This window comes from Cydia strobilella, chromosome 6 (genome assembly GCF_947568885.1).
Source record: "Cydia strobilella chromosome 6, ilCydStro3.1, whole genome shotgun sequence".
Classification (NCBI taxonomy): domain Eukaryota; kingdom Metazoa; phylum Arthropoda; class Insecta; order Lepidoptera; family Tortricidae; genus Cydia; species Cydia strobilella.
In genome coordinates this window covers 13146695-13172794 of record NC_086046.1, presented here as the reverse complement: position 1 = coordinate 13172794, position 26100 = coordinate 13146695, and the positions used below count along the sequence as shown (strand labels likewise).

Sequence of the window (26100 nt, the reverse complement as noted above, 5' to 3'; positions counted from 1 at the left end):
TATGTTGCGTATCAACAACTCGGGCAAACTAAATGCTTATTATTTAACCTACCAGTATTTCCTTAATATTAAATTTAGATAACTACCTAACCGGATAACCGGAATGTAAACGAGCGACAATGGCGGCAGACAAACCGTACGCGGTTTTCGCTCGCTGTTTCCAAATGTAAATAGTATTTTTAAGATTATTTTGGATAAATAAATTAAAAAACAATAAAAATAAAACAGAAAGAGATAATTATGTCTCTATATGTAGAATAATTAGACTGCGACAGATACTTTTGAACGCAAACTGTCGAGATATTTGAACAAGTATTCTAGGGTAGCAAAGCCGTGGAAAACGTGGAAATTGCGATTATTTATATTGTTGCTATACAATATATTTTTTATTAAAATGTAAGGAATCGAATGGTACCATATTTTTTTCCTATTTGGAAGTTTTTTTTTTTACTTTGAAGTCTTGTATTTACCTATTCATTATTCCCATATATATATTTTAAGTTTCCAATTTATTGTTATAAATTGCTCATTTTCTATTTATTTAACTAGATTTAGTTATAAAATTCAACATGTGGAAACAACCATTGTCATCGAGATTTGTTGAACTAGGTAAGATCCAGCCAGAGCAACATCTGCAATTTCTGAGATTAATTTAATCTTCTTAATTGTACTTTACATCTTGCATAATGAGATAAGGTTCTAATGACGCGCATGATCTTATTGAAGTTTGATTACACATTATATGGCGCCGGCGTCATTAATTCCCTCGTTATTTCTGGTCGCGTTTTCCCATTGCTTGCTCCAGCGCATACGAGACGAGATTCCAGTTAAACCAGTGTTAAGTGACCTTTAACATCCTTGAAACTACTCATGGAGCTTACGTATATATAAACGTAAAAGTCCTGACTTACTGACTGACTGACTGACTCACTTAAATCAACGCCCAGCCCAAATTGAAAACAGGCTTGAAAATTTGAAACTATTACAAATGCTTTGAAACTTCTTAGAAAGGCATTATAGCCGCTTACAAAAAAAAAGATTTCGACGTTTTCGAAATGTAACCCCTACGGGGGTTAAAAAGGGGATGAAAGTGGGTCTTGGGGTTCAAATTTTATTATAAGCTAGGAACTTGAAACTTACACAAAGGTATTATATTCAAAAACAAGAAAACGAATTTCTGCGTTTTTAAAAATACATTCCCCAAGGTGGTGAAAAGGGGGAAAACCGTCCCTACTGATATATCTTTTGCTGCATAATGTTCTATGCTCATGTAAAATATATAACCACCAACATACAAATCCACGCGTACGAAGTCGCGGGCAACAGCTAGTAAGTTATAAGGGTTCATTCGATGGACTTGGGTTGGCAATTGGAACGCCACTGTGCCAGGGCCGGTCGGCGCAATGACCGATTACGTCAGCAAAATTAGTTACAGATTCGCCAATGTGCACAATATTGCAGCACGGACATATATGCAAACAGACAGACATGGCAGGAGAATTTTTATGAACACATGAGCGATTAAGACGACAGTGGAGGACCCGCGCGAGATCGCCTTCTCATACAAACGGAGTCCTCATTTTCCTCTCAGAATATTAACATTATTGAAAATATTTTGACACAATTTTTAGCGTTTCGTGCAAAACTTTGTTTTGACAAACGGAACACTTGTTGGCCACGGACGTGTTTCCCAACTAGCAAATTATGTCGAATAAGCTTCACTCTTTCGACTATTAAGTCTAAAAACAGTCGTATGAAAGATCCTTCGTTATCAAAAAGCCGTATAAAAGCAACTCTCTCGACTGTTTAGCATTGAACGCTTTTTTGTCGCATAAACTTGTCGAGTAAACGTGCTCTCGACCAACTCATATCGCTTTTACTCGATAATTGTATAAAGGTATCTCTCGATCGCCTTCTTACGACTGATATGTCGTAAGAAGGTTGTATAAAAGTAACCAAATTGCTAATTTGTCATCAAAACAGCTTTTATAGCGCCATCTTTCGACATTCAGTTCTGACAGCAGAATTGTTGAGTAAAGGCGGTTCATTCAACCAAATAGTCGCATAATGGCTGTCTGCAAGACTTTCTTTCGACTTGAATATTGAGGTTGAGAAAAGGCTGTTTTGACGGCTATCATTCAGCTGAATAGTCGTATGAATCATGAAAGCTATTTGAAATCTTTTACAACATTTAATCGCCATTTTGTTGATGATAACAATAAAAACCGCGTTGGCTTTAGTTCAATTTAAAATGGATTACAACAGGTGGAAAAAACATAAAAGAAGTGGTGGTTTCCGACCTAAAGTTTATAAATTGTACACTCGTATGATAGATCATACAACAGCGACATTGGGTGCAGCCGCGGGTGAAGTGCCATCAAAAAAATTTAACGAGGGTTCAGTAGAAAATATTCTCGATATTCCTGAACATGATTTCTGAAGCGTCTACTAGTTCTTGTACCGGAAATATCCCCATTAATCAAGACTCGGATCCTAATATTGAAAATAGTGATAATGGCAGTGAGAAATTGGTTCGGACGGAGTACGTCACTTTCGGAGTACGTCACTTTCTGAGTATGTCACTTTCTGAGTACGTCACTTTCGAAGTACGTCACTTTCGGAGTACGTCACTTTCTGAGTATGTTACTTTCTGACAAAGTGACTGACTTCTGAGAAAGTAACATACTCAGAAAGTGACGTACTCCGAAAGTGACGAACTCCAATAGTGACCTACTCAAACAGTGACGAACTCCAAGTGACCGACTCAGAAAGTGATATACTCAGAAAGTGACGTACTCCGAAAGTGACGTACTCCGAAAGTGACCTACTCAGAAAGTGATCTACTCAGAAACTGATATACTCAGAAAGTGACGTACTCCGAAAGTGACGTACTCCGAAAATGACGTTCCCAGAAAGTGACGAACTCCAAAAGTGACCTACTCAGAAAGTGACATACTCAGAAAGTGACGTACTCCGAAAGTGACGTACTCAGAAAGTGACATACTCAGAAAGTGACTCCGCCCGAACCGAGAAATCTGAGTTTGAAATCAGAAGGTCCCCGCCAAGTACGGGCTGGATAATAATGGTTTTACTTTTAACATTCACCCTTAAGACCCCTAAACTAACACAAAATGTCGCTACTTACGTTGAAAAAAGGTATTCTCAAATCTATCTTTCGACTAAAAAGCTGAAAGAAGGCTTTTAGGATGACAAGTGAGATGACAAAATGGCGAATTCATATTAACTTTTAAATTAATATTATTTCTGACTAATACTCCATTGAATAATCTTGCGGCCCATGAAAATTTTAATTAACATTTAAGAAATGTAGACGAAAAATTTAATTCCGCACGTGAAAGTAAGACCTACGATTTAGTGTCGTCAAAGTTACCTAATATCATTATGGCTGGCGTAAAATTTAACAAAGGTATGTTGTGTTATTTTACTTTTATTTTCTGTCACTCCAATTAAATTTGACAACCCGGCCGTCACGCGGTAGCTATTTTACGATAAATAAGTCGAATGAAAGAGATTCTGATGACTATCTTACGATAAATAAGTCGAGTGATTGCAACCGCGCTGCTATCTCACGATAAATAAGTCGAATGAAAGCGATTCTGATGACTATCTTTCAACTATTTGGCTATTCAATGACACTCTTACGATATTCTTTCAACTAAAAAGCTGAAAGAAGTGCGGCCAAATCGCGTCGAGAGAACGTCGTCGGATCCTTCTTTCGACCATTTACACAGCTATCTCTCGACCAAATAGCTGAAAGAGAAACGTAATGGTGCCTTTCTTACGACATAATTTGCTAGTTGGGTTGTTTTGACAATCGGAACATCGAAGTCGGTTTATCTTTTTTTTATAAAAGTTTTTATTTTTCCATTTTTAGTTATAAGACATTGTTAAGAGCGTGACGCATGAATGAAAAACTCTAAATTCGTAAACTTTATTAAATAATCAGAATTTTCCTCGAGTCCGTCTGGGAAATCATTCCTGTCACTAAATCCACTCTCCGCCCCGCCTCTGACCCAATCCCTCAAACCCCCCGATCACTCAACCTTACAGCACATCAACCCCTGATCACTGAACCCCTCGACCCTAAACCACCAGCCCTTCAACCGCCATTCCCCGACCCCTAACCCCAGACCGCTTAACTCCTCACCCTAACCCCCAATACCTTAAATCCCAACCACTCAGTCCCCGACCCATCAACTCCCCTCCCCTCAGCCCCAACCTCAAACCCCCCAAACACTAATACCCTCTACCTTCACCTCTCACACTTACCCCTCACCTCTAGTCTCTTTGGTTGTTTCCAACACTACCTACATCAAAAATCATAATACACATACGAGGGAAGTTCCACATTTCGTCCGTGGTCTTCATCATCAGTAGCCTTACACGAGTTTGACATTGATATATTCGCTATCGCGTGCTTACGTTTATGCATCTCGCTCGTACTGGCATATTAGTATACAAAGTAAGTTACGAAGACGCTAGCGAATATGTAGTGTCAAACTCGTGGTTAGGCTACAGTTGCGCTACATCAAATTGGTGGTTTTTGGGAGGAAATGCTTGAGTTACTTTAGAAAACACGGAAATCACCATACACGTGCCTTTAAAAATTGAGGAGTTCCCTCAATTCCTCACGGATTCCATCATCAGATCAAAACCAGAGATGTTACGAAAACACCTTGGAGGTAATTTCTTTCAAATAGAAAAAGAATTACTCAAATCGGATCATGGGTGACGGAGTAATCGCTGAAATCATTATCATCAAAACAATCATCATCATCAGCTCCACTTCATCAAATTGGTGGTTTTCGAGAGAAAATGCTCGAGTTGCTTAAGAAAACACCCAAATCACCATACATGTCCCTTAAAAAATTGAGGAGTTCCCTCAATTTCTCATGGATCCCATCATCAGAATAGCACCAGATTAATGTGGGACCACCTTGGAGGTAGTTCCTTTCAAACAAAAAAAGAATTGTTCAAGTCGGACCACGGGTCTCGGAGTATGTATGTATGTAAACACTTAATTGTACATAAGACAGATTACAAACACAATAAAAGAACATAAATATATACAATGTACAAAGGCTAATAGCTGTATGTGTGGCTGTGTGTGTAGGAGTAATCGCTGAACATCCTACATTAAAAAAATCATCATCACTATCATCAAAACAATCATCTTCATCAGGTCCACTTCATCAATTTGGACATTTTTGAGAGAGAAAATGCTCAAGTTGCTTATGAAAACACCCAAATCACCATACATGTATGTGCCTTTAACAATTGAGGAGAAGTAGCTCCTTTCGAACAAAAAAAGAATTACTCAAATCGGACCACGGGTCTCGGAGTAATCGGTGAACATACATAAAAAAAATAGCCACAACCGAATACAGAACCTCCTCCTTTTATGAAATTGAAGTCGGTTAAAAATAGCCCAAACCGAATACAGAACCTCCTCCTTCTATGAAATTGAAGTCGGTTAAAAAGTCAAACGTAGGGGCATATATATCTATATATATCTATGGTTATTATACATCGAATTATGTAAAAATATTTTCCATAAAAATTTCAACTGTCTAGCTATCACGGTTCATGAGATACAGCCTGGTGACAGACAGACAGACAGACAGACAGACAGACAGACAGACAGACGGACAGACGGACAGCGGAGTCTTAGTAATAGGGTCCCGTTTTTACCCTTTAGGTACGGAACCCTAAAAACATATGAGCGTATTAACTGTCGCTTAGATATCAATTTAAATTCGGATCTAGAGAAAAAAAAGGACTTACTTTAGATTATTTTGTTACAAACACAACAATTTATTTGTCGCCACACTAGCTCATAAAGGTACTCTTTATTCTTTACAAACTGATGCGAAAGTTGCATTTTACCTACAAGAGTAGCAATAGTAATTTACCTAACTAATACCAATTTCGAGGTGTTGGTGGAATGGACGTTTAAGTGATGATTTTGAATTATAAATATTTAATTGCGTTATATTGGATTTGATTTCAAATGTTTTATGGTCGCGTTGATGTGGTATAAAATAGTAGATTGTGTCACAAGGGAGCAAAATGACATATTTACGGCGAGGGCGTACAATTGAATCCTAAACGAAGCGAAGGATTCTATAATAGAATCCTGAGCGTAGCGAGGGATTCTAACATAGAATCCTGAGCGTAGTGAGGGATTCAAGTGTTAACGCCCAAGGTGAAAATTATTTTGCTACCATGTGACACATACTGCTTTTCACATCACCTATGAGGAAATTACATACATATATTAGGTTTCAAAACATTATTATTTTAAGCAAAGATCGATACGGACAAAGTGCCAAAAATATGTATACACGACCTTAGTATAAATTAAATTAAATAATCATTTATTTTCAGGCATGGCCCATAGAAGTGTATAGGTACATACTTCTGGCACTTTGTCCGTATCGATATTTTCAGACGTGACTGTACTGACAAATTAAAAGAACCTACAGCTCATAATTATGTACCTAATATATTTTCAAAGACAGCAGCAAACACCTAAAATGATACAATGAAAATCAGGTACATTATTTTTGTAGATTTTTCTGGTAACAAATTAGCTCTTACCCCTTTGAACCGAATCTTCGGAAGAACACTATGAAGACTGATATCACTTATATTTATTATTATAAAGTTATTGATTTAAACTAAGTATTTACACATTTATACACAATACAAAACCGCATAATTATGCTTTGTGAAATATTTGTACAAAACTTTTTAAATATAAACTTTTTAAATTGCATAGACAAGTATGGCTGCGTTTAAGGAGACCTAAAATGTCAAAATAAAAATTAAATTATTAAACTAATGTTTTTTTACGTTTCTTTGTAAATATTACGCTAATTAATTTATTTACTTAATTAAAATATGCTATTAATTAATTTAAAATACGCTAATTACATTTATTGTTTACAATTAACAAAATATTATTTAAGTTAGAAAAATTGTATGCACGTAATCGATTATAAAGAAATTGTAATCGATTATATGCATACTAATTTCATATGCCTTTGTGTCAATATTTCATACTGGCAACAAAATGTCCTTGAACAGAAAAGTGCCACTTTGATCCCTCCTAGCAGGGAAGAAAAGTTCCCTTTTCGAATAGGTGATGTGAAAAATACGTTTAACTCGGTAGCAAAGTTTGTTTAACCCTCGTGCCTTGAAAGTCTCACGATTCTCAAGATTCCACTTTTCGGACCACGAGCGTAGCGAGTTTTGGAATCTTTCGCTTATTAACTTTACTTAAGTAAAAATATCTGTATATTGTTAATGGGTTGCGTATGATTGATCTACGTATATATTTATATGTCTTTATTTATTAATATGTCTGTGTGTTGCAGTCATGACCGCACTAAAGTTATTTCCAACTAGCGTGTGCCCGCGACGTTGTCGATATTTATATCGTTATTAAATTTCCCTTCCGTTCGGCTTTATGTTCAATCGGTAGCCGACATTTTATGGCACATAATGTTCACCGAAATTAACTTCGATTCATTTCAACACGAGCTTATTATGAGGAAAATTTTACTCAGTTTAATAATTTGCCGGTCATACTGCGGCTTGTGAAATATAGCGACGACACCAGCGAACTTTCAGAACTGTGTAATTTGTAATATAGTCCATTTCACACGGCCTAGACATACGGCTTAATTCGGAGAAAGAACCGGGGAATCATACAGGATGGCCCAAAAATACGTTGACAAAAAATACCGTTAAAATTCAAAATACAATCATTTAACTGAAACAAAACACACTTAACTTCAAAATATTTTCCTTTGGATTTGATACACAAACGCAAACTGTTAAAATTATCAACAATATGCACATAAAAAAAATGTCAAGGTAGTTTTGGGTCATCGCCATCCTGTATAAGAGTTTCGTGCCCTATGTCCATTACCGCAACTTTTTTCCTTGGCTTTATTTTATTACCAGGATATTCTGTCCTAAATGTTTATTTACTTGGTTTTTGGAAATAGTTGTAAACTCTGCCAACCTAAAATACAAAACAATATTAATAACAAAAAATATTTTCGTTTGAACATGTAAAATTTATAATTTTATGAATATGAATATCAAAATTCTTTCAGTTAGGTATAAATTTGTTTGAATGACGACAGTGTAGTCTCTTTAGTATTTAACTTTTTGCCTTTTCGTGCCATACAGAACTTGGCCTATTTTTTACATTTATGATATGCTAGATTTACTATAAACACAATTGACATACTAAACTGCGCCATGTTTATTATTTCTTTCCTTCCGTCGCCCTCTTTTGAAACCTTACAACTTTTCAAACTCGTTCCTTTTTGCCAACAAACTGTGTTTCTTTTAGCTTGCAAATTGGTCCTTAGCAGGGATAAGTCGGATTTGGACAAATCGCGAACGATAAAATGACATGCGGATAGAAAAAGGGCGTCTGTTCATATTATTAAACATAAGCACACCTCCCAATATTGAAACTTCGTTTATGTTTCAGGTTGTACCTAAATATAAAAATTCGGTTCCTGGAAAATCCATTAAGTAAGACTTCCGTATTACATTTTGAGCTCCAATTGACGTCTACACAAATTACATACTAAAATATGTATTGTCATGCCGCGGAGTTATCCGGATAAATGTGAGAACGATGTTGATCGAACCGTTTAAAAAATACCTCCTTAGGTACCGTATGTACATTTCAATGTCATTAAAAGATATGCAGCAATCATCCGACTGTCTATCGTTCCAGGAAGACATTGACCGGGTTCATCAGTGGAGCACTAACAACAAGCTCTATTTTAACATTGATACGTGCTCCATTATTACTTATAGCCGTGCCAATAGTCCCTTGTTAACTGATTAATTGCTTGGGTCTGAACCCATAACTCGTGTCCAGTCCATCCGCGATTTAGGTGTCATCTTTGATACGAGCACATATGTAGATAGAAGCATTAGCGGCTAATTGCTATCGGCGATTGGGATTTGTTATGCGGAATGCGCGGGACTTTGACCATCCCAGGGCTATTAAGTTAGTATACACTGCGCTAGTTCGGAGCAAGCTTGAGACAGCGTAGCCAGCGTAGGTCGTATGGAATGCGCATGAAGTCACGTACCTTACTTTTGGAGAAAACCCAGAAAGCTTTCTTGCGATTCTTGTACAAGAAGTTATATGGTTACTGTCCATATTTCTTATTCTTATTCTTATTTGTATCCATCAAAATTTCTGCACGGTGTTTTAGGTTTTAATTCTTTAGAAGTGAATCGTAACTTTTCTGTTGACTGCTGCTGCTTGTTCCATTTTGCGAGAAAATTCAGACTGCCCTGAGTTAGTTGTATGTACAGCTTAATATATGCCAGTTCGTCTCATCAATGACTAAGGCTAAATTTAATTTATGACCAAGAAGCCATCAACTTGTCGCGGTTATAAACTTGTACTAGTGGTACTTTGTTATTTTTGTTGTGTATACTTTTATTGAATTTCACAGTGAATTAGTACTAACTGTAATGCTGTGTAATTTTTGTAACAAATAAATAAATAGATATGATACCGAAATATTATGTTACAGGATTTGCCACACGCATCCAGCGTTCTGCGGGCAGCGGTCAGGTCAAACTTCAACTTCAAACACAGAATAAGTAATAGTATTATCATACTTCAAAGGTTGCTGTCAATGTTGTTTATACATAATGCGGGTAACCTGACCGCTGACCGCAGAACGCATCCAGTGTGGCAAATCCTTACTCGTATTAATCCGGCCATGTGCAGGTCGAATTTAGCATTATTTTCACTGATCACATTTTTAATAGTTTTTAAAATTTTATTTTATAAATATTTTTATTTATTTATAAACACATCACGTTTATTTTCTCTAGATTGAATAGTTATTAATTATTCAATCTAGAGAAAATAAATTTGTTGTTGTGTTTTTTAGTTTCATTTTATACCATACTGGTATAACTTTTATTTAATTTTTTATCTTTACTATTGTTAATACGTAACAAATTGAAGAAATTGCCTATACAGGAAGATTTTGTTATGTCTGACCATACTCTGAGAGATGAATATGTAGGACATATTGAATAACTTTTATTATGTCAAGAAAGCGTAAGAAATACCAAACCTTTTTGTGTAGGTACGAATACTATGAGTAATGTAATGTGCTATGGATATTACATTACTCTGTACAGTACATCCCTATGAATGACTCGTCGTCCTGACGTGTAAAACATTTATGATTCCCTGTATAGCTTTTAATGAAAGTGCCGAACTATATTGCTATTGAAATCGTGTAAAAGGTTCTATTTTTAGTAGCCTGCATGAAATGAAAAGAATCGCGTGTTGAAGAGTGCGCTGCAACTCTCAAAGTGCCCGAAGGAACGCAAACACTAGGTACTTGACGACCGGTTGAGAGTTGAGACGAGGCCACGTATTCTCATCATTTTCCAAGTCTAACACTGGGATTAATTAACCAGTGAAACTTGAAATCCGTAGTAAATATTCTTAACAGAAGAGCGAACTTATTTTGGTGGTGAGGAGTGTATGACTCGCGTGTGCTTTTCAAGCGGTAGAAATAGTACTTACCTCAGAATGGGGGAAGCTGCGTAATAAAAGCCATTTAGCTCGCTGGGAACCTGTATTTAATGCATACATGTCCCTTGTAGTTATCTAAATAATCAGTAATCAGTAATTTATTGCTTTCATAGGTACAATAAGGTCTTACATTAAAATGGTGATCTAGCTATGAACCCTGTAAGGGCACTGCAAATTGAGCACCCAATTTAATACTATAATATTACATAATATATCCCATATATATAAATTTAACATCATGAGAGGGGGGAGGTCTTTGCCCAGCATTGGGACACAATAGGCTCACACATGAACACAACATACACGTAACATTCATAAGTTCACAACATAACATTAATGAGATCTTTACATTTCTATTATATGTTATATCTTCTACCTAACATAAATTTAACTTTCAAAAAACTTGCATATTATAAAAACTATTTTCTAATAAATATTTCGTAAGTTTTTTGTTAAATATGTTGTCAATTTTTTCGTTTTTTATATCAATTGGAAGTTTGTTATAAATCTTAATGCACATTATATATGGACTAGAGCTATGGATACTTAAATTTGAAAATGGAACCGGAATTGTATTTCTAGGGCGTAAATTTGAGGTAGTCGTATCTTTTGGTACTGGAAGGAAGTAATTATATTTTCTTTTGAATTTAGTTATCTCGAGTATGTATAAAGAAGTCAATGTTAATATGTTGAGTTTACGGAAATGGGGTCGACAACTATCTGTTTGGTTTATGTTGGTTAGAATTCTTATGCATTTCTTTTGTAAGATAAACAGGTCGTGTATGTTGGTGCTATTGCCCCACATAACTATACCGTATGGACCGCGAGCCAGCCGCAAATTTCGTCAGTCATCGCCTCCAGGGCGAAAACTCGTATATCGGTTAACGGCTATGTATGATGAACCCTCGTGAACGTCAGCTGCCGTTCCGTTGGTGGGTTGAGGAATGGCAGCCACCGAAGCGCGTAACACGGTCTTTCCACCGCGATACAACCTGCTGACGATTTGTTTTATTAACAATAGCATCTAAATTATCATCTAACAAAGTATCAAACGGGAGGCGATGACGCCGATGACTGAAAAGAATTTTCTTTTTTACATGTTCATGTGACCAGCTGACGGTCTTTCCACAGCGATACAATCGGCTGACGATTTTGTTTATTTACAATAGCATTTGAACTATCATCTGACAAAGTATCAAGCGGGAGGCGATGACAAAAAATTTTTTATAGACTATTTGCTGCCATTCCTCAACCCACCAACGGAGCGGCAGCTGACGTTCACGAGGGTTCATCATACATAGCCGTTAACCACTATACGAGTTTTCGCCCGGGAGGCGATTGGTCATGAAATCTGTTCCTGGCCCGCGGTCTAGTATCGGAGCCAGGAGTGAGCAAAAGCATAGTAAGTACATAAGGCGGTTTTTACATCTGTATGTTTCTTTACTTCTCTTAGAGCGTATATAAATGAAGATATTTTTGATGTGATTTTTTGGATATGGAGTTTCCAGTTTATGTTTGAATCTATTTCAATGCCTAGCAAATTGGAGGAATTTACGCAATCTATGGTTTGATTATTGTATTTATAATTGATGGATAAGATAGACTTGATTGGCTCTTGTCGTCTTAATAGACGTCAGAATTTTTGCAACATAAAAGCTCTTATCTAAATTAATTATTATTTTTGTACATTTGCCACTTAACCGAAATTCACGACGAATCCGGGTTTAAGCCATACAAGTCAATCTTAGAAGTTCGGCTCCATTATCCTTAATTTTCGGAAACAGGAGTTTTTTCTGCGTGTGTATGACCACTATGACCCTTATAAGCCTCATACTCATAGCTCTTAAAACAGTTCTCGTTAAATTGATTTTTCCGATATTCCGCAGCGCACCCCGACTTTCGAGTGCCACTTTTGGTCCAAATTAGGATACTTACGAGTTATTACGAATTTACGTGCAATGTGAAAGAAAAGTATTTCTTTTTCTTTTTCTATGTGTATTTCTTTGGAGCGTTGGGAATTTTTCGTGCTTGGATTCCAATAAAATTTATGTTTTTATAAGGTTCCGTAGTCAAATAGGAACCCTTTATAGTTTCGCCATGTCTGTCCGTCCGTCCGCGGCTTTGCTCCGTGATCGTTAGTGCTAGAAAGCTGCATTTTGGCATGGATACATAAGTCGTGCATGGCGACAGAATGGTAAAATAAAAACTACGAATAATTTTTTTAGGGTACGTTTTTTTTAAATTTATTTTTTCACGTTAATCCAATAGTGTGGGGTATCGTTGGATAGGTCTTTCAAAACGAATAAGGGTCTCCAACAACCATTTTTTGATTAAGTTAATATTTTCGGAGATAATCGCTCCGAAAGAAAAAAAATATGTGATGCCCACACCCTCTAACTTTTGAACTATGGGTCCAAAAATATGAAAAAAATCGTAAAACAAAAGCTAAATAAAGACATTCAATGAAAGCTACAGCGAACATGATCAGTTAAATCGTTTTTAGGGTTCCGTACCCAAAGGGTAAAAACAGGGCCCTATTACTAAGATTCCTCTGTCTGTCTGTCTGTCACCAGGCTGTATCTCATGAACCGTGATAGCTTGCAGCGGTCGCAATTACTTCGTAATCCCTTAGAAGATTGCCTTTACTTCCTTATACCATAGATTATATAAAAGTACTTACGACTTATGCCGAATATTATTCATTTACTTACAAATAGTTGATACTAACTAGATCTACCCATACCTATTTACTAAAGTATGGACACGAACACACACGAAAATCTGCCCGCGCAGCATGGTTCCCCTACCACTAAGTCCGTCACTTTCGCACTCACATACTTGTTAGAACGTGACAGGCAGGATAATAGCGAGAGAGACTGGAGCTGCCATCTATGAACAACTTTAGGAAAAATTCAAATTATTTTATTAAATATTTTGATTTGTGTTTTTTAAGTAGTCACACTACTATATATAAATTATAAACTGTAATAGATGCCATATATTAAAGGAAAAACGACGAAGCCCTTCAGTGGTGTTCCCAAAGTTGTTCATTGACAATAAAGTCACGTTTAAATATTTTGAGCACTATTGCTAATTTTGACCTCTAATACTGCTCAGTTATTATAATAAATAAAAAGAATATTTTTAATGTTTGTCGTTTTTATTTATTCAGTAGAAAGTAGAAGTATGTAGTTATATTTAACGCCTTACGCTTTTATAGACTGTAGAGCTTATTAAAAACTACTTTTTCCTTAACACTATGGCAACCTCTGTTTCTGTTTGCTTTCACGCGGCACGGGGTAGCCGTATGCGCGGAAAACGGCGAGATGAGATGGAAAGATCGGGGGCACCACCCTCACCACAGATTACGTAATACCAAAGAGAATTAAGAAGACATAAAGTGCTCACTCCATACATCGGTTTTGTTACCTCAAATATCCACATGTCACTTAAATCTAATAGCGCGCCTGGGTGTGATGAAATTCCTACGTAATTCCTCAAACTGGCTAAAGTGGCAATAGTTCCAGTAATTTCCCACCTGGTGAACTTGTGTTTTCATAAAGGTATATTTCCTGACGTGCTCAAACACTCTATCGTAATCCCTGTGCACAAGAGTGGGAAGAGAGAGGAACCAAATAACTACAGACCAATTTCTGTGCTATCTGCTTTGTCCAAAATCTTAGAAAAACTAATTAACAAACGTATAATAAATTACCTTAATAAATTTAACATATTTTCAGACTGCCAATACGGCTTCAGACAAGGCAAATCAACCGAGGACACAGCGATAGCACTTACTTCTCTAATTACGGACATCGTGGATAAAGGGGAAAAATGTCTCGCAGTTTTACTGGACCTCAAAAAGGCTTTCGACGCGGTGTCCCACCACATTCTTGTTAACAAGTTAGAAAGGATAGGTTTTAGAGATAATACTCTTAGATTGCTTGAGGACTATCTACAAAATCGCTTGCAAAAGGTGAAAATTGGAGATCAAGCGATGATACGCGGGTGCAGGTTGGCGTCCCGCAGGGCAGTGTTCTTGGCCCCACTTTGTTTCTTGTATACATCAACGATTTAACAAACCTCAGTGTAAGAAATGGGACGATACCGTGGTTGTGTTCAGGGGCAAATGCTGGGAAACTGTATATAGGGACGCGGAAATAGGACGAGGTAAGGTCTCCAACTGGCTTGCATCAAATCTCCTAACTCTTAATACGTCTAAAACTAATTTGATATGCTTCTCTAAATACGATAGAAACCAGCCAGCTGATAATATCTACCTCAAAATACATCACTGTGATCCCAACACAACACTGCGAGTGCCCTATACTTGAAAAACAAAATTCTATCAAATACCTTGGAATCCACATAGACCAGAGATTATCCTGGCACCGTCATATCGAGAACATAAATAATAGAATAAATTTAAAAGTTGAAAAATTACTGCCTTGGGTGAGACTTGAACTCACGGCCTCTGGATCGATACTCCAGCGCTCTGCCAACTGAGCCACCAAGACCTCATCCATAGTCAGCAAATCTTCCCACTATATGGGTCTAGGGGACCCTAGCTACATCTACCGTAAGAGCGTTACACTTCTTAAACGGCCACCGGAGTTCCAAGTCATATTGGAAATTCACCAGTTACGATGTGCCCCACCCAACCATGCCTGATGAGTGATGTGCCTAGACCCATATAGTGGGAAGATTTGCTGACTATGGACTAGTATAGTATTATATAATCTGTGCTATGGATGAGGTCTTGGTGACTCAGTTGGCAGAACGCTGGAGTATCGATCCAGAGGCCGTGAGTTCAAGTCTCACCCAAGGCAGTAATTTTTCCACTTTTAAATTTATTCTAAGCTTAATAGCATCGATCGCAGACGTTTCTGCTTGGTAAAAATTAATTTATAAATAATAGAATACGTAAACTAATATGGGTGTTTAAAATGCTACGATATGTTACCTCAAAACAATTATTAAATCAACTTTATATTTCATTGGCTCAATCAATCATGTCTGGGGAAGCGGAGTAAAAGCGCAACGAAAATTAAATTTCTAGAAGTTGAGAGAGGACAGAGGTGTTTGTTAAAGGTAATATATTTTAAGCACTACAGATTCTCTACAAAGGAACTCTATGGTATCTGCGACTTATAAATCATAAGAAAACTTTATATTTTGCATATACTACTGAAGCTTCACAAGACACTTAACTACAAACCCGTCACCCAAGACCGTAGAAGAAACACTACCATAGCGGCCTTACCTGCCTGCAAGTCTGTTTTTGCGAAAAGACAGTTCTCATACGATTCCGCTTATCTGTACAATAAAGTTAACACGAAAACAAATATATACCCGATGACATTTTTTGGTTGTAGAAAAAACCTTATGCAGTGGCTAAAAAGTCATAATATACTATGCAATAAAATTTGCAAATGTGTGGTTTATTTCGAAAACAGCTATTGTAAACCTCAAACGGAAGAGCGGGGTTTCCTGGCACAGATGTATACATTCATCTACTAGGAAATTCCAGCCATTATATTGTAATTGTAATTTATTTGTTACCCAAATAAATATTTTCATTTTCATTTCATTTTCATGTTACCAAAAAGACTATTATTTTCGTAGTCTACATCTAGCGTCAAGTAGCGGAACTCTCAGTACTGTTCCTTTTTATCTTATTTAAAGCCGAAAACGTTCACGTAACAAGTGTAACGTACGTAACGTTAGTACGTATTTCTGGGGGAAAAGCTAACCATTTTGCCAGAGAGTTGACAGAGTGGCGTATCTGCATCTGCAAAGAGCAATCCGTGCACCGTTCCTTCATCAATCTCGGGGTTTTTGCTAACGCGATCAAGGTTGCGGATGCCTGAAACTGATTCAGACTCATAAGTTAAGGTACTTACTTATTTTTACGCGGTTCCGATAAACTGCGTTACATCATATTTTCTCGTAAGGGGGTCCGATGCCATAATTTATCATCTTTTTCATTTTGTTGAGACAAGAAATACGATAATTTTGGTTTGGAATGATGACTTACGTACGTTAATAGACGTAATAAATCGACGGACGGACAATAAAGTGGTATCGTAAGTGTTCATTCGGGGAAAAGATTTTGGTATGTGGCAATAAAAATATCTATCTTTACAATAAAAATAAAAATAATGCTTACTCGTAAGTAATCGTAATACGTACGAGCCTGATTACTTGTCATTATTAAGTAGATAAGATAAGCTAAGATAGCTTAAAGTTCTGGGAACTCTGGCTTATTTATTTCTAGTGATCGGAATAGGCAGAGTATAATTAAGTACCTAAACTTAGTATAACAAAGTCATAAAATGGAGACTTCCTTGCTATAAAAAAAACCATAATCATAATCATAATCATTTATTTCTTGAATGCGGTACAATAAAGATGTAATAAAACAATTTGTGATCAGCACATCCTGCCTGAATAGGCATAGAAATATCAAGTACCTATAACTATGACTAGATTCTTATAACCTATCATGCAGCATGCAAAAATAATAGAGATCCGACCTTATACTACATTATACTCAATTTAATAAATATGCGGCATATAGTCTAACATTATGGAGGAAATTAAAAATATGCTACGTAAAATACAAGAAGACATAGAAACACAAAGGGAAGACATGAAAAATATGGAGGAAAGAATTAAGGAAACCATAAATAAAAATATAGACAAAAAATTTGAACTCATGGAAAGCAAAACAAACCAGCTAGAAGAGAAAGTTGATAAACAGCAAAAAACCATAGATTACTTAGAAAACAAGTTACGGAAGAAGAATTTAGTATTTTTTGGGGTTCAAGAATCGGAACGGAACTACGATGAATTAGTTAAACTAATACTAGACGTCATAAAAAATACAATGAGAATAAAATGCGAAGGATGGGAAATAGAAAATGTGAATCGTATAGGCAAAAATAGTGGTAAAATCAGACCTATAATATCAACCTTTACAACTATCGGCAGGAAAATTGAATTGCTGAGAAGCAAAAAAAAGTTAGAAAACTCGGGGATTTACATAAAAGAGGACTACTCCTTGGCAGTCCTACAGAAAAGAAAAGAGCTCCAGGACGAACTTAAACGAGAGTGGGAGGCTGGTAATAAAGTGATGCTTAGATACGACAAAATTGTCACATTTAAACCGCACGCTACTATGAAAACTACACCTGCTGACAGGAATGCCAAAAAACGAGTGCTCTCCGAATCACCTGATACTATCGAGGTATCAGTAAAGACAAGTAAAGCATCAAAAAAACAATTAAAGAAAAACAAATCACAAAATATAACTAACTACCTGCGCCCGGCACAACTGAACCTTCAGACGTCATCCAGTAATAACACTAGCGAAGACTAAAATAACTAAATTGGACCCCTCCTCCTTCTCCAAGCCGGCTGGTCACCGTGGAGGAGTACGACCATAACCCCCCAACATGCACTAAATAAAAACTGTTACGCGATGAGACATACTTGGACGCTGTGAAACCAGAAGAAAAGACAGAGAGAGGCAAGTGGAAAACACTGGGGGAGGCCTACGCCAAAGAGGCGACTTCCATAACGAACTAATCCAAGAAATAATAAGATTTATATACTTTTTAAATATTTTTTCATAATATTGAAATTGTTATATCATATTGCATTAAAGTATTAATTGTTAATTATTATGTATTACAATGGAATGTCAAATGTGTTAAAATAGAATGCTAGAAAAAAAACAAATAAAAATGTAATGCTACAGAAACGATAAATGAATGTAACTGAGAATGAAGCGAAACTTTATAATTAAAGCGAACTGACATGCTATTAAAAAAAATACAATGTAACTTTAATAATCATAATATTCATAATCATAATCTTCATGGAAACATTTTGTACATACATAATATTATATTCTATAGTAAAGAGATCATGCATGTAAATGATACTGTTAAAACTAATTATGGTTGAATAAAAGGCTTTTTTATTTTATTTTATTATTTTATATAGTCTATAAAATCTTTCACAGAGAAAAAAGCATTTTGTACCAAAGTCCAACAAATATTTCCTACATAGAGGCATATCGGATTCTCTTATTAAATTGGGTAGCTTGTTATTTAATTTGGGTGCCATGCCATAAACACTTTTTGCACGCAAGGCTGTTTTTGATTGCTGGTATGAGATAACCGGGACTAAAGTCCTGGAAACGTACTTAGTAGATGCTATTTACATTTATTTTCAAACAAACATAAAAATATAAAAACATAAATAATTAAATTAACTAACAAGTAAAAAATAGAAGCTAGCTCGGCGCCGGATGGTAAGGTGCTCATAAGGCTGGTAGCATTGCCACGCTGAATTGCGATGCCAATTCGCTGGGCAAGGAAGTAACCAGCAGCCCTCTGGTCACCCGTAGCATCAATGAGACGCTTCGCTAGCTCCCTAAATATACAGTGTGCTCCGGGTCCCCAAGGCCCGAGCGTTTCCACCCCAAATGCAACCAGAATCAATGGCAGCATATTTGCGCCGTTTGAGGTGCTCGGCCGCTGCGGCGGCCGACCCATCCTTGGTCAACGTCCCTGGAAGGTGGGACGGTGCAAGAGTATCGACGCATGTCGCGTCCCATACTAGGGGCCGGCCCCACTTCCAGGGGACAAGAGTCATGCCGTCGGGCCGTAGATGATATTGTTATAAATACGGTAAAAAACATTATATTCCTCGTTTTTGTCCAATGCATAGGATGCATAGGCGTAAAAGAAAACAACCAATTTTTTTGTAACTTTCTATATATACTGCTCAAAAGAAAATAGGGGCCACTGAGCGTTTTGAATGTTACGTGAAAAGCACAACGTGAAAACAGGGTGTTTGGTGCCTCATTTACCATAAAAAAATGGTTGTTTTATTTTACGCCTATTGATTGTATTGGACAAAAACGAGGAATGCATTGTTTTTTACCGTATTTATAATTATTTACTTCGTACGTACGTTAATATTTTTTTTTATCGCAAGGCAGTCTCCACTTTATGACTTTGTACTACCAAGTTTAGGTATTTATACTCTGTCTATTCCGTTTACTGCCTATTGCAATGCCAGAAAAAAAAAATTGACGATTTGTGTTGTGGGTGACTTTATGTAAATATCTTGACCGAGCCTTTAGTAGATATGTTTTTAGACGGGACTTACGCTCTGATCTCAACGCTATGTTTTAAGATTAAAAACATATCCTGAATTTCATTTAAATAACATCCGTTTGTCATATTCTCAGGTCTGAGCAACCAATATAAGCACGTTGACATTTAAAAATATCATAAAGTTGTATGCCTATAGTTATGTTCGCTCCGCGAAGTCGCGCCGCGATTCGCGCGCACGTCTGGAGGGGGCTCATTATCTTTCACCTCAAGGATTTTTCGAGAGCTGAATGCCTAATTTATCACATTTTCGCAGTCAGTGATTATTTAACATTTCAAACATCTCTTCTCGTGATTGTATAAACCTTGATAAATTATTAGTTTGTAACATAAATAATCTTAATTTTATCATCATATTAAACATCAGTTGGGATGGGAAAGTTGCTTCAACTTTCGACATCATACGAGCTTTAGTAGAATAAGTATTCGTGTACATGTGGGTATACATTGTGTCGTACCGTGTTAAAAGGACTTTAGCGTAGTTGGCGCTTATACCATTATAAACGACGCTTCCATGCTAAAACAGCAACCCACACTGTAAGCGCCGATGGTTTTTGGTGGTGCGTCTGAGCCAACCGTGGCGTGGGCAATCAAAACTTCGGCTACCACTTTTAATACTTGTATCCCTCACTTTATTCGGGAGATAGGTATGTTTGCGTTTGTGGCGGCGCGCTCAAACTGCTCAAATAGATAACAAAGACGTAGGCCAAAATGTAGTTCAAGAACTTGCATGCAATATTCGATACACGGATTAACTACAGAGTAGGTACAATGAATCAGTCGATCGACCAAATACCGCAATGTAACGAAAATCGCATGCAAGTTCAGGACCGTCTAAATGGGGCCTTAAAAACATATTATGTGGGTTTGCCATGGTTTTGTATCATTTGTATGTTTACCGCTGTCCGATCTACATTCCTGCACATGAGCGCCGCGACATCACATCTCGCGAGAAAAAAAATATTTCTAAATATTACCAGGAGGCTGAGGGGGCCTAACCAAGATGCCAATCGTTTGCGCCGTAATGAACGACACGCTAATGTCTCTCTGTCGCACTTATATGGAAGAATGATTGAGAGACATTACCGTTTCGTTCGCTACGGCGCAAACGACTGGCTGACTTTATTCGTAATCCGGTGATGGAAAAACACTGAGTTTGCAATACTTTTAAAAGTTCATTCTGTATAAATATCTGTAGGCTACAGGCATTGCAATCGACAAAGTGATTTTAATGTCAATAATAGCACTAAAAGGACGATTTAATTTAAAACAAAAGAGCGCTTCAATTTCCCGAGGCTCGACCGAAATCAATCCGTTTTATGTACTTTCTTCAAAGGCTTTCATCTAATTTTGTTTTAGCAACGATGTGTTTAAGCGAAATCGAAATAAAATTATAAAGTTACAGTATATAAGGAGCTAAAAACTTTTCAACAAATGTCAATTATGGACAAATCCGACACTAGTGCCAGTTGCACCATCCGCACTTGACAGACTGATCAACGTCACCCGGCGCGCCGCAGCGGTTTACTATGAAATTTTCCATACTACAATAACGAACAAACACAAACAGTTTAGTGCAACCGACACTGAGCAAAATTACTGAAAACATTTTCAGACGTACCCTACCGTGAATATTTCGCATATTTTCGCGTTTGAATTGAAACATCTATATGATTATTATTAGGAACGCAAATCCCCTCCCGCCGTGAATAAGATTAATTAAATTCTTATTGAAATGGAAAAAAAAAACGATAACAATGAGTTATTCTCGTGCACCTGATTTTGTCGCAATTTAAGTAATGTCTTCTTTAGTAATTCTGATTACAACCGTTAACGCTTTTTGCGGAAATATGTTTGGAATAATTATCCAATGAAATGTTTTTTGCAGATAACCTAATCTGATCTCAGTCTACAAAATACCGTTTACATATGTGTAAAAGTTTATTAAAAAAAATGTTTATTTTGCTTCACTCACATACTTAAATATCGCTATGTAACTCTGATCAAAATAATTAAAAAATATGGGGCCTTAAAGAGTACTTTGGCACATGGATAAAAATACACCCTCCCTTAATATTTTGCCCATTTCAGGAGCGAACTGTACAAAACTCCTTATTCGCAAGTACTCACTGCCTTTTAATTTATTGTATTTTATAAAACAACACCATTTCGTCTAAAGTTGCAGAATCGGATGTTCCAAGATAAATGTAATTTTCATTGACACCGCAAACGCTAAATTAGAGAAGCCACTTAAACTTTTCATAACTCCTAATGGATTGGGGGCGGAAAGTAAAAAACTCGAACCGGTCTTTCATAAAGTGAGCACTGCTAGCTTTCTGTTTTTAGGGTTCCGTACCTCAAAAGGAAAAAACGGAACCCTTATAGGATCACTTGGGCGTCTGTCTGTCCGTCTGTCACAGCCTATTTTCTCCGAAACTACTGGACCAATTAAGTTGAAATTTGGTACACATATGTAAGTTTGTGACCCAAAGATGGACATGTAACGTAAACAAATTAATTTTAAACACAAGGGCCACTTTTGGGGGGTAAATGAGAAAATTAAAAAATTTGTCAATCTATATCATGTTACATATCAATAGAAAGAGCTCATTGTGAGAATCTCAAATATATATTTTTTCATAATTTTAAGATAAACAGTTTAGAAGTTATTCAAGAAAATAGGCAAAAAATTACCATCCCCCCCCCCCTTCTTTATCTCCGAAACTACTGGGTCAAAAATTTTGAAAAAAATACACAAAATATATCACCGGAAAACCTATTAGAAATGTGCAGTCAAGCGTGAGTCGGACATAATTACTTGGTTTTTGATCCGACCCCTACGGGTTTTTTAAAGACATTTCACATAAAAAATACATTGTTTAAATTGTGTAATGTACGGAACCCTTGGAACGCGAGTCCGACTCGCACTTGGCCGGTATTTTTGGTATTTCCTTCCACTTTTGAACCCTGTTAAAAATTATCATAATAGTATAAAATAGGTATTAGGTATATTTTATGTAGGTATATTAGCTTTATTGTTAAGGTCCGAAATTATGTGACAAAGGTTATTAAATAAATGAAAGTAATCGTTTGTCGACAGATAGCAACTTCGTGCTGGGCAACGCGCAGGTGCCGTCATACCCGATCGTGTACTGCTCGGACGGATTCTGCGACTTGACGGGGTGGGCGCGGGCACACATCATGCAGAAGGTGGACTCGTCGTCTTGAATTTTGTGAATACATGACGTTTAACGTCATAATTTTATAGAAGTTTGACGTTTAACATAACACTTAAACAGTCTGGGCTATCAAAATCGCTGCAAACTCTACAATTTTAATTATTTAATCCAAGTAAAGCATGCAATATACCTAAAATCTAAATATCGTAGCTGAAAAAACATACAAAATAAAGAGTCTTTATGAACAAGTTTGGGAACAAATCAAATTATTTTATTAAATATTTTGATTTGTGTTTTTTAAGTAGGTAGTCACACTACTATATATAAATTAAAAACTGTAATAGATGTCATATATTAAAGAAAAAGTGACGAAGCCCTCCAGTGGTGAAGGCCGGAAGGTCTTTATTACTATTTAAACTGAATGTAAATACTTACATTTAGGCGATTAGGCAATTTATATGTATACCTTCATTTAATTTGTTTATTTATCTTGCACAAACATCGAAATGTTCTTAATTCTTAGTATTTAGGTCTTTACAGTCATTTACGTAAAATAATTTAATCGTACCGGTTAAGATTAATATTAAAAAACGTTTTAGACCTTAAATCATAATCCTTTAATCATATTATTATCTCGAGCCGGATGAAAGTAGGTAATCTTTATTTTGGTTAAAGTAACTAAAGCACCTAAAGTCATCACAGCGAACTTATAGACACTAGCGACCCACCCCGGGTTCGTACGGGACGAAAACCTTCCTCAAGGATCACTCTATTGATAGGTGAAAACCGCATGAAAGTCCGTTCAGTAGTTTTTGAGTTTATTGCAAACATACATACATACAGACGCGGCGGAGGACTTTGTTCTATACAAGGTGTAGTGATAATCAAATTAAAGGCGATGATGCTATAACTTAAAGAAACTGGCCATATAGTATGTAGCCGAAATCAGCCACAAGTTTTAGATGAAACTGTACTGCTTTGTTTACTAAAAATTGTTTAGACACAACATATAAAACTATATATAATATATTACTTTGGATAAGCAGAAGTATCGTATGTAAATAATACCGTATCAATTGCGAAATCTAAACAAACCACTTCCGTTTCTGTAAAAACCAACTAGGGAAAACGCGTTTTCTCGTAGCATACTACCTATATGCTCCAATCCTCCGCCTAGTTGAGCAAAACAAAGAGGCACGGCCGTACTATCCTTTTCTTGAAGCCATTCAGGCCATTTTCGTTTCTTTGACACGTCCTACAGCCCAAACGCCTTGACGATTTTAAACACTCATATTTAACCAAAAAAAACACATTTGTACATCTTTATACATGTTTTACCGATTCCGCGCGGATAAAGTCACCTACAGACATGTTTTACAGATTCCGCGCGGATTAAGTCTACGTCGTTTTCATATCTCAATGGACGATTAAGCTTATTATTGTCGTGCAACTAATTTCCATAAAGTAAAATATCTGATATGGTTTGTATGATAATGTTATTTGCATTTTAAGGGCTGCGCCTGCAAGTTTCTCCACGGCGCGGACACCCGGGACGAACATCGGCAGGAAATCGACGCGGCGCTGGACTCCAAACATGAACTCAAACTCGAACTAATTTTTTATAAAAAAAATGGTAAAGTGTTCAGTTGTAATCCCATGTTATTCGAAAACAATAAACCCAACATTGGTGATTATACATTTGAATCAGTGCACAGATTTATTCTAACATGCATGATGATTTAATTCCAAATAGTAATTTCGGGGAAAGTATGACAAAGGTACTATAGGGTGGGCCAATGATAAATTATCTTTTCGTATTGACGTCTTTCGTTAAAATGCATTTATCATTGGCCCACCCTATATAATAGCTCTAGTATATAAAACAAACGAAATAGAGCAAAAACAAGTTTTGAATGACGTACTTAAATTCGCTGTATTTTCTTTATTATTGTATCTGAAGCTACATAAACTAATTACAGACCTAGATATACCTTATCCCATTCTTAATACAAAGTTTCAGAGCAATCTAGCTAGTCGTTTTAAAATGAGAGCGTAACTACGTTTATATGGAGAACCGAGCTTGCCGGGGACTCTTAAGAATACAGTTTTTATAATTTGATTGTTAACCAAGGGATGAAATGGTGCCTTTCACCAGAGTTAAACACTACTCATAATATATACTCATTTCGAATACGAAGAAAGTAAAATGCATGTTCATTTTAAAAAACACGGTACACAGTATACCAATGCCAAAGTAAAACTGGATCACTATCCGATAGACTTCGATTTGCCAGCCATTTCAACAGTCGAGTAATACTTTAGCTTTATGAAAAAGTAAAAACTAATTTGGTTCTACAGTTTTATTCGCTCCGTGGAAAATGTGCTCCGTGTCGCTATGAAAGAGCGTTTCGAGCGCCCGTGTTTCAGGAATTTCCATATTCACGAATTCATTCAACACTCCTTTACTTATTGCCATGTTCGCGTTGCTCACTCAATCTCGGCTTTCGCCGTTGCTTGTTTACATTTTAGATATAAAATTCCTCATAAACCCATTGCGAACCCCGTAATATGTATACTGATTCATATCAATTAAAAACGCACGTATCACGATTCAGGGCTACTTTTGATTTTCACTTCAAAAGACACTGGGTGTTTTATTGGGGGTCGAATGGGTAAAGCAATTTATAAAATTATGAACTTTTCTCTTTAACGTCGTCAGTTTTATTACGTTTTTAACGAGGGCAATAAAAAAATATCTTAATGAGTGTCAGAAATAAATTAAGGCTTGTGAAAAACTAAACCAGACTGGATTCTTGCAGTAATAGCTATGCAAAGCTTCGTCCACGCCGCAATCGTAAACAAAAGCCAATAAGGGGTTTACGATTCCATTCGACAAAATTAAATTTTACAAGCTGGTGCTTCGATACAACTGGGAAACTGTTTGCCATCGCCACTTTTAATGACTGTAAGAAAGCTTGCATAGTTATTACGTAGGTATCTAACTATAAGTAATATACAAATCTATATCTAGCTCAATACGGTTGTTTACCGTGACTGTGACCTACGTCAGATACTCGCATGCATATGCATAGTTAATGCAAAGGCA

The 26100-nt window shown here is 36.5% G+C and overlaps 1 protein-coding gene across 2 annotated transcripts in view; it reads left to right on the top strand.

The window, feature by feature from the left end:
* Positions 1–26100, top strand: part of LOC134742447 (potassium voltage-gated channel subfamily H member 8) — a 150618-nt gene that overhangs the window by 109201 nt on the left and 15317 nt on the right. For both annotated transcript variants that reach the window (XM_063675609.1, XM_063675607.1), the window contains exons 3-4: positions 22916–23025; positions 24507–24627. In XM_063675609.1, coding sequence (XP_063531679.1) covers positions 22916–23025; positions 24507–24627 — 231 coding nt within the window. The remainder of the gene's footprint in view (positions 1–22915; positions 23026–24506; positions 24628–26100) is intronic.